Source organism: Cebus imitator, unplaced genomic scaffold (assembly GCF_001604975.1).
Source record: "Cebus imitator isolate Cc_AM_T3 unplaced genomic scaffold, Cebus_imitator-1.0 Scaffold19, whole genome shotgun sequence".
NCBI lineage: Eukaryota > Metazoa > Chordata > Mammalia > Primates > Cebidae > Cebus > Cebus imitator.
In genome coordinates this window covers 8,400,899-8,411,221 of record NW_016107334.1, presented here as the reverse complement: position 1 = coordinate 8,411,221, position 10,323 = coordinate 8,400,899, and the positions used below count along the sequence as shown (strand labels likewise).

At 47.3% G+C, this 10,323-nt stretch overlaps 1 protein-coding gene across 2 annotated transcripts in view; it reads left to right on the top strand.

Moving 5' to 3' along the window:
* The first annotated feature begins 1,440 nt into the window (after window positions 1–1,440).
* The window catches only part of FAM169B (family with sequence similarity 169 member B), an 87,171-nt gene continuing 78,288 nt past the window's right edge, over window positions 1,441–10,323 (top strand). For both annotated transcript variants that reach the window (XM_017518425.2, XM_017518419.2), the window contains exon 1: window positions 1,441–1,554. In XM_017518425.2, coding sequence (XP_017373914.1) covers window positions 1,452–1,554 — 103 coding nt within the window. In that variant the 5' untranslated portion in view covers window positions 1,441–1,451. The remainder of the gene's footprint in view (window positions 1,555–10,323) is intronic.

Sequence of the window (10,323 nt, the reverse complement as noted above, 5' to 3'; positions counted from 1 at the left end):
AGACTCTGTCTCAAAAAAAAAAAAACAACTGTGGAACTTGGAACTTTAGCAAAAAAACGTAAAAGACCCAAATAAACCGAAGGATGCTATATTCTGTAATGCTGTAATGGGAAGATTTGAAGCGTTAAAAATGTTTATGCAAACTGATGTTAGACTAGATGCATTCTCATCAAACCCCGGTATCCTTAACTAACTGGTTTCAATATTCAACAAGAAAGGGCTTGCCTTCCCAGATATCTAAAAATATGCTAAATACTACGGTAATTAAAATAATGCAGTATTGTTGTAGAAATAGTAAAACTGTCAATAAAACAGCTAGAATGTATATGATAATTTTATATATGATTAAAGAGATAATTCAAGTTATTAGTAGAAAAAATATACTATTTAATGATGTGGGAAGCATGAGATATAGTTAAATCCATTCCTATGCCATATAGGTCAGTAAATTAAGATTGGATTAAAAATTCATGTCTAAAAATCAAAACAGCAGAAATACTGGAAGTAAACTTACAAGAATTATGTTCTAGTTTTGGAGTAGGTTCAAGTTACTCATGCAAGATGCAAAACTCAGGAACTAAAATGAAAAGAAGAGGTATTTGACTAATACTGACTTTGGAAATAGGAATTAAATGAGAAGCAGGGACCTTTTCAGTTCATTATTCTTTACATATACTGTATACATGCACACGCGCACACACACGTGTTTTAAAGGAACTGTTCAGGCATTATACATGTAATTTTTTTAAAACAAGAGAACTTTAAAAAATGTAACAAAAACATACACCAAAAAATGTATACTTCTTCATACCTTGAAGAAATATATTTTACTTTTTAAAAAAATGTTTTTATTGAGATAGAGTCTCACTCTTTTGCCAGGCTGGAGTGCAGTGGTACAATCTCAGCTCTCTGCAACCTCCATCTCCCTGGTTCAAGCGTTTCTCCTGCCTCAGTCTCCCAGTAGCTCCTCCCTTTTCAACTGTGTGAATTTACTTTTCCTGCCCCTCTCCTCCTCTTTCTTCTTCTTTCTCCTTCTCCTCCTTCTTCCTCTTCCTGATTTTCTTCCTTTTTTTTTTTTTTTTTTTAAATAAGCTTACTGGAGTGAAACAACTTGTACATTTTCGAAAAGGATTAACGCAAATGATTCTTGTTCAAAGAAATAGAAATAATAGAAGTGTGAAGGGGCGTGGGAGGGGGTTGGGATGTGCTTAGTTCGGGCCGGGGCAGTGGCAAGGGCGTGCGTGTGAGTGGGGGGTGGGGGCGCTAACGGTTTCTTCTCCCCACAAATGAAAGAGAGATAAATTCTCCTGGGGGTTGCGAATCAGCTGGGGAGGTGGAGTCAACGCTCTTTGCGAACTGGGGAGCCAGGGGTTGGTAGCAGGGTAGACAGCTCGGTGGTGACCCTGGGGGAGGGGAAGGGGGCGGGTGGCAGGGACAGCCCCGGGGGAGGAATGAGAGAGAGGAGGATGCGAGGGTCACGGGGACAGCCTCCGGGGCGGGGCGCAGTACTGCCTGAGCCTGGGATGAAGACTGAGGCCGCCTGCGGAGCCGCAGGTAAGGGGAGCGTCTCTGGCCGGGCCCAGAGCCTCCCGCTTCCCTCCCCGCGCACCCCGACGGCTCCTCCCAGCGTCTCGGGTTTCAATGGCTCCGCCTGCCCGAAAGCTCCGGGTCTCAGCACTGCACCAGGAGCCCGTAAACAGCGCGCGGCGGCCAGGGAAACTTTCTCCGGAGCCGGCGCCAGGTTGCCGCGTGCCGCGCACCTGTTGCTGCCAAGGGACGGAACGAAGGGGAGGGCTGGGGGCCTAGGCGTCGAGTGCGGGGCTGGCGGGGCTCCCTCTCTTAGCCCCCGGAGCGTCTAAGGCCCTCGCGGGAAAAGTGGGGAGGAAATGATCGAGGGAGCCAGAGAAGGCACTGCCAGCATCAACTCGATGCACGTGAGAGTTCCCCTGGGGACACCGGGCGCCAGGACTGACCTGGGCTTGCTTCCCAGGCGCGGGAGCGTGGACGAGCCGCTACCTGCCTAGGGCCCCCGCGGTCTTGTCTGTGAAATGGGAACCGCACAGTGGGAGAGAATTAGGTATGGCCGCTCGGGTTACTGCCGGCGCCCCTTAACGCCACTGCGACCCTCCCCGGGCCAGGACGCCTCCTGTGGCAGGGGGCGGGGAGGTGGAGCAGGTCGGGGTGGCGGGGAGCCCGGGGTTTGCGCCAGTTCTGGCCCTGGAGCGCGCCTCCCCGAGCCCGCCGCCTCCCGGCCCCTAGGGGATGCCATACTTGGCCGTCTCTTCAGAAAACCAGGCAGAGCCGGTGCAATTTCTCAAAGTGAAAGCACGTGGAACAAAACCCGTCAAAGCCCGCCAGCCCCTAAAGTGCTCGGATAGGAGCAGGAGTAGGGCCTTTGTATGCTGAGAAAGTGCCTCTTTTCCTCCTGCTCCCCTCCTTTCTCCCTGTGGGGACACGTGGCAAGGCCGGCCGGGTGCGAGGTGACAGACTGCTCCCATCCCCTCCTCGTCCAGTCTGGCCTGCTAGGCGCCCTGGCCGCTGGTGGCCCGCCCTACCCAGCCGCAGTTCAGCCGCACTGGCCACTTTTTCCCGCCACACGTACACGACGCGGTAAGGGAGCAAAACTCTCTCATCAAGGCTCCACTGTGCCTTTTCTTGGAAGGCAACCTCAGTGGCGAATTACTCGCATATTTTATGACTTGCATCTAAAAGTTGTGACTTTGAGTTGCTTTTCTCCTGATTTTAGGTGAGTGAGTTAAGGAGGGAAGGTAACTATTAGCCAATTGTATGGATTAGTCACATTTTTCTGTGGATGTTTTATTTTTATTTATTTTTTATATTTTTAATTTTCTTTCATTATAAAGTTCTGGTATACATGTGCAGAATGTGCAGGTTTGTTACATTGGTATACCTGTGACATGGTGGTTTGCTGCAGCCAGCAACCTGTCATCTACATAGGTATTTCTGCTAATGCTCTCCCTCCCCTAGCCTCTGCGCGACCCCCGCAGGCCCCAGTGTGTGATATTACCCTCCCTGTATCCATGTGTTCTCATTGTTCAACTCCCACTTTTGAGTGAGTACATGCAGTGCCTGGTTTTCTGTTCCTGTTAGTTTGCTGGGAATGATGGTTTCGAGCATCATCCATGTCCCTGCAAAATACATGAACTCATCCTTTTTTATGGCTGCATAGTATTCTGTGGTGCATATGTGCCACATTTTCTTTATCCAGTCTATCATTGATGGGTATTTGAGTTGGTTCCAAGTCTTTGCTATTGTGGACAGTGCTGCAATAAACATATGTGTGCATGTGTCATTATAGAATGATTTATAATCCTTTGGGTATATATCTAAGAGGGGAGACCCCCTTCCCATCTCCCTCCTTGAAGGCCTCCACTCCTCCCTCCATATGAGAAGGAGGGTAAAGATAAAATACCAAAGAACTGGAATCCATGGCCAAGGGACTTGCTGACGCTACTGACTGGGCCATAACAAGGCCCAAGGACTGGGAAGATAACTCCCTTTTCAGTTCCCAGCGTCTAAGCTATCTATAAGCCTTGAAAGTGTTGCAAAGAATATCACTACCAGCCAGAGCCCGGCACTGGGTCATATCCTCCATGTTTACATGACTGAGCCCCCCTCCTCAAAATACCTCTGCCAACTAATGATTTATTGCCTTTGTCTTGTCTCTGTAAACGCCTTCCCCTGCCTATTTCTGCATATGAACTAACGAATCAATGAACCCAAAGATTGTGAGGTCAATTGTCCAGCCAATGGACAGTTATACCATTTCGCCTCAGTTTTCTCCTTTAGAGTTGTAAGCCTATGAAAGGGGAAAAGAGCTGCTTCTTGGGGAGCTCGGTTGTTAAGGCATTAGCCTGCCACAGCTCCCAGCTGAATAAAAAGCCACTGCCTTTCTCAGTTCGGTGTTTGAGAGGTTTTGTCCGCTGCAGGTCCTGCTACATAGCCAGTAATGGGATTGCTGGGTCAAATGGTATTTCTGGTTCTAGATCTTTGGGGAATTGTCACATTGTCTTCCACAATGGTTGAACTAATTTATACTCCCACCAACAGTGTAAAAGCATTCCTATTTTTCCACATCCTCTCCAGCATCTGTTGTTTCCTGACTTTTTAATGATCGCCATACTAACTGTTATGAGATGGTATCTCGTTGTGTTTTTTTCTTTTTTTTTTAAATGGAGTGTCACTCTGTCGTCCAGGCTGGAGTGCAATAGCATAGTCTCGGCTCACTGCAACCTCCACCTCCTGGGTTCAAGCAATTCTCCTGCCTCAGCCTCCTGAGTAGCTGGGATCACAGGCACGCACCCACCACACCTGGCTAATTTTTGTATTTTTAGTAGAGATGGGATTTCACCATGTTAGTCAGGCTGGTCTCAAACTCCTGACCTGGTGATCTGCCTGCCTCGGCCTCCCAAAGTGCTGGAATTACAGGCATGAGCCACCTTGCCTGGCCATCGTTGTGGTTTTGACTTGCACTTCTCTAATGACCAGAGTTGATGAGCTTTTTTTCTTTTTTTTTTTTTTTTTTGACAGAGTTTCGCTCTTGTTACCCAGGCTGGAGTGCAATGGCGCGATCTCGGCTCACCGCAACCTCCACCTCCTGGGTTCAGGCAATTCTCCTGCCTCAGTCTCCTTAGTAGCTGGGATTAAAGGCACGTGCCACCATGCCCAGCTAATTTTTTGTATTTTTTTTTTAGTAGAGACGGGGTTTCACCAGGTTGACCAGGATGGTCTCGATCTCTTGACCTCGTGATCCACCCGCCTCGGCCTCCCAAAGTGCTGGGATTACAGGCTTGAGCCACCGCGCCCGGCCGATGAGCTTTTTTTCATGTTTGTTAGCCACATAAATGCCTTCTTTTGAGAAGTGTCTGTTCATATCCTTCACCCACTTTTTGACGGGGTTGTCTTTTTCTTATAAATTTGTGTAAGTTCTTTATAGATTCTGGATATTAGCACTTTGTCAGATGGATAGATTGCAGAATTTTTCTCCCATTCTGTAGGTTGCCTGTTCACTCTGATGCTAGTTTCTTTTGCTGTGCAGAAGCTCTTTAGTTTAATTAGATCCCATTTGTCAATTTTGGCTTTTGTTGCCTTTGCTTTTGGTGTTTTAGCCATGAAGTGTTTGCCCATGCCTATGTCCTGAATGGTATTGCCTAAGTTTTCTTCTAGAGATTTTATGGTTTTAGGTCTTGTAATTTAAGTCTTTAATCCAGTTCGAGTTAATTTTTGTATAAGGTGTAAGGAAGGGGTCCAGTTTCAGTTTTCTCCATATGGCTAGCCAGTTTTCCCAATATTATTTATGAAATAGGGAATCCTTTGGTCTCTCGAAGATAAGAGATTGAGAAAGGGTTTTTCGTTTGTTTATTTGTGTGTTTGTTTTGAGATAGAGTCTCTCTCTGTCACCTACCCAATGGTGCAATCTCATCTCACTGCAACCTCCCCCCTTCCCCCTCTGCACCCTCACCCCCACCACCAGGTTCAAGCAATTCTCCTGCCTCTGCCCCTTGAGTAGCTGTGACTATAGGTGCCCACCATCATGACCGGCTACTTTTGGTATTTTTAGTTGAGAGGGGGTTTCGCCATGTTGGCCAGGCTGGTTTCGGACCCCTGACCTCAAGTGATCCGCCTGCCTAGGCCTCCCAAAGTGCTGTGAGCCACCACAGCCAGCCGAGACAGGTTTTTTGTCTTTTGTTTTGGAAAGGGAGTTACTATTTCTTTTTTGATGGTTTTCTCTGTGGCTCTTTTTAGAAAGCTGGCCTTCATGGCTGTGGATGTTGAGTACTGTTTTCAGTTTACCCACTGGAGAACTAGGGCAAGGAAAAAAAGTGATTTGCTCTTTGAATCTCATCTTCCTCATCAACAAAATGAAGATTTTGCCCACTTAGGGGTTTATTGTAGAGCACTATTACACTAAGGTGTTCCTGGAAGCTCCTCCCTGCCCTTCGGCCTGGGATTGATTTCATGAGTCATAGGCTTCCTCCCAAGGATTGCTTTAGTGAAATCTCGTACTCTACCCAGTCTCCTTGCCTTTTAATGGGAAAAGTAATGGTCATTTCATCTTCTGGAAAAGTATAGTTGGCTTAAACATAAGGATTTTCCTGTATGTATTTCAACTTTTGCTGTGGCTTTGTGGTCCTTGATGGCCAAGATGACACACAGCAGTTACACATTAATCATTTCCACATGTGCTAGATCCTAATGGATTGGAGTTTTGCGTAGCTGAACCATTGCCTGAACTGTGGTAGCCCCTTTCCAAAAAGGGCTTGAGCAAATCATGTCTACTTGGGAATCCAATTTCCTGTAGCAAGGAAGCATGAAACCAAGAATTAGCCTTTCAGGTAACACTGTAGCTCAGGCCCCATGAAGGCACATGACATCCCCCCGGGAGCTGTGCTTTGTTTGTACAAGGCTCCTCAGTGTTGGGGTGTCTGGTTTTCAGGAGGCAGGTGCACTGAAAGAGACTTTGGAGGTGGTACCCCAGATAATTCAGGTTTTGACCTGCACCCCCCCAGGAGCACATATATGCATATGATTTCTCTCTGTTTCTGTCTCTCTCTGTCTCTCTCTCTCTCTCGGGATTTCTGAGAGTGTGTATATGTTTTTAATTTCCCCGACACTGCAAACCTTCTTAGGTTCCACCAGACCATCTGTTGCTGTCATTTCAGCTTGGAGTGCAGTGGAAAGAAAAAAGAAAGTCAGACACAGCCCGATTCTGTTATGGCCCTCATCCCTTACTTTGGCCTTCCATTATCTATAAAATAAGAACTTAACCTGCCTCATAAGGATTAGATGAGACGGTGTGCATAAGAACTGACCGGTGAAACTGAGAGTAGATTGTGGAGAAAGCCATTTGTTCTGACCTCCTCCCTTCTGTTTATCCACAAAACCAAAGCCTTGTGAGAATTGTGTATGTCATGACCTTCATTTAGGAAGTCACTTAAGTGTTTGAATTTGGAAAAGTTGGGTGTTCTGACAATTTGCACTGATAATAGAGAGGGGCTGGCACTTTGGGAGGCCAGGGCGGGTGGATCACCTGAGGTCAGGAATTTCAGACCAGCCTGGCCAACATGGTGAAACCCTGTCTCTACTAAAAATACAAAACTTAAGGCCAGGCTCGGTGGCTCACGCCTGTAATCCCAGCACTTTGGGAGGCTGAGGCGGGCGGATCACCAGGACAAGAGAACGAGACCATTCTCGCCATGATGAAACCCCGTCTCTACTAAAGATACAAAAATTAGCTGGGTGTGGTGGCATGCGCCTGTAATCCCAGCCACTCGGGAGGCTGAGGCGGAAGAATCGCATGAACCCAGGAGGCGGAGGTTGCAGTGAGCCAAGATTGCGCCACTGCACTCCAGCCTGGCAACAGAGCAAGACTCCTTCTCAGAAAAAAAAAAAAAAAAAAATACAAAACTTAGCTGGGCGTGGTGGCAGGTGCCTGTAATCCCAGCTACTCGGGAGGCTGAGGCAGGAGAATTGCTTGAACCTGGGAGGCGGAGGTTGCAGTGAGCTGACATTGTGCCACTGCACTCCAGCCTGGGTGACAAGAGCGAAACTCCATCTTAAAAACAAAAAAGCAGAGAGGGCTGGTAAACTAGAAAGCTAGCAAGTGGGGAGGAAAAATTGAGGGCGACTCAGAAGCTTGGGTTTGGGGGCGAGGAACAGGGACAGTGGTGACACCCACAGCGGAACTGACTCTCGGTGGGGAAAATGGTGCGATCGAGACATAGTGATTTCAGAATGTTTCAGGATACACCTCCCTTTGGAGATACGAAGAGTTGGGCAGAAACATTAAGTCCAGAGCTTCGGGGGAATTGAAGTGCATAATTCTAGAAAAGCCAGTGCCTGCACCTGGGCTCTGAGGGACCCTCTGTTACTTAGTAGAGAGAGCAGAGCAGATGGAACCCCGGAAAGGCTGTCTCATACCTTGGGGCGTGGAGGAGTAGAGGAGCTGAGGACAGGTGAGCTTGTTTTATTCTTACTGTAGACTTGAGAAGTGCTGAGGACCTGATTTTGAGACTGTTAAAATGCGCACTCTGAATGAAGAGACCCCCTCACTAAACAGCCATGTTGCTCAAGCAAAGCGGCTGTTTATTCACCCGGTTGTGGGCGGGCTAAGTCCGAAAAGAGAGTCAATGGAGGGCCGTCAGATAGGAGTTGGTTTTAATAGGTTTGGAAGGTTTTTGCAAGCTGGGAGGGGGTCGTAGGGTCTGGAGTCCCAAGGTCAGTTACAAAGTCCAACTGATAAGGCAATTGGGCTGGAATAAGGAACAATAGAGAATGTCTTAAAGTTAATTAGGTGCCACAGGGGTTGATCATTTCTTCCCCTTTTCATGGTCTTCCAGTTACTTCAGATTTTCCAGGAGCTCATCTGGAGTGTCCCTGCAAGTCACAGAGGTTATCATGGTGTTCATGGTGCCATCAGTCAGCCAGAGGCAAGGCCCTAAAGGAGAGAGACCAGAAAGGAAAGAAACCAGGGAAAGGCCTGATGCTGAGGGAGACAGAGATACCTGCAGGTTTGGGATGCCCAGAAAAAGGATCAGAGGGAAGAGTTGGTATATCTCAGGACCTTCAACAGGATTGGGCACAGCTGCCATTGCCAAAAGTTTTGCAGGGATAAGAAAAGGGAGAAGGCTGAGCTTGAAGTGATGTTAAGTGTTAGGGAAGATGGCTTTTCTTTTGTGCTTTTGGGTCCGGGGGGAGGCTTTAATATATTTTTAGTAAACCTTTAGAAACAGTTAATTGTATGCTGTGTATGGTGCTAAGCCCTTTCCCACATTACCTTAAATGACTTTAGCGATAAATAGTAAATGTGGATGCAAAAGTTCCCCCTTATCTGGGGGGAAACGTCCCAAGACCCCCTGGTGGATGCCTGAAACCGAGGACAGGACTGAACCCTACATATACTATGCATGAATTTCTCTTTCCTTCTTCACAGACAGCTTCATGGATAGAATTTCATTCTTACTGTAGACCTTGGCAAGCTCAGTATATGATTTTTTTTCTTTCTTACTTAATTGAGAACTTTCACCTGTTCACTTAAAGAAAGCACTTTGCCGGTGGGGTGTGGTGGCTCATGCCTGTAATCCCAGCACTTTGGGAGCCCGAGGTGGGCAGATCATTTGAGCCCAGGAGTTTGAGACCAGCCTGGGCAACATGGCGAAACCCTGTCTCTATAACAATTGCAAAAATTGGCCAGGTGTGCTGGTGTACACCTGTAGTGCAAGCTACTTGAGAGGCTGAGGTGGGAGCATCACCTGAACCCAGGGAGATTGAGGCTACGGTGAGCTGTGATGGTGCCATGGCACTCCAGCCTGGATGACAGAGACTTTGTCTCAAAAAAAAGGAAGGAAGGAAAGCAAGTAAGCACTGCACTTCACAGCATCTCTTTGGCATGGAAAGAAGGAAAGATGCATGCACGTACGCACACACACGCTTTACAACATCTCTTTGGCATAGAAGGAAGGAAGGAAGGATGGACGGACGGACGCATGTACACACGCACTTTAGAGCATCTCTTTGGCATTTCTGAGTTGCCAGCATCCCTTCTCTTAGGCTTTGGGGTGGTGATTAAGTAAAATAAAAATTACTTGAACACAAGCCCTGTGACGCCAGGATAATTAATGTGATCATTGAGATGGCTCCTAACTGACTAATGGGCAAGGAGTGTTGACAGCATGGATCCGCTGGTCAAAGGGATGATTCATGCCTCTAGTGGGACAGATCCGGATGCCTCGAGATTTCATCATGCTACTCAGAACGGTATGCAATTAAAAACCTTTGAATCGTTCATTTCTAGAATTTTCCATTTAATATTTTCAGGCCGTGGTGGACTAGAAAGAATTGAAGGCTTGTAAAGTGAAACTGAGGGTAAGGGGGGACTACTGTATTGTTATTATCCTCATTTCACTGGTGAGGAAGCTGAGGCACAGAGATGAAGTAACTTGCCTAAGGTCACCTGGGTAGTAAGCGGCATTGTGGCCATCGGGTTGGTGGTGGTTTGACTCCCAGAGAAAGGAAAGTGTCATGAGGGTGAGGTTCAAAGTAGACGTTCCCTCCCTTGCCAAAAAGTGGAGGTCCCCTCTAAAAAAGTGGAGGCCCAGCAAGTAAATAATTCATGATTCCGTTTCTAAGGGGACTCCTTCAGAGATGACCTCGTGTAGACATAACATTTAAAAAACCAGGCCAGGCATAGTGGCTCATGCCTGTCATCCAATCACTTTGGGAGGCTGAGGCGGGTGGATCACTTGAGGCCAGGAGTTCAAGACCAGCCTGGCTAGTGTGGTGAAACCCCGTCTTTACCAAAAA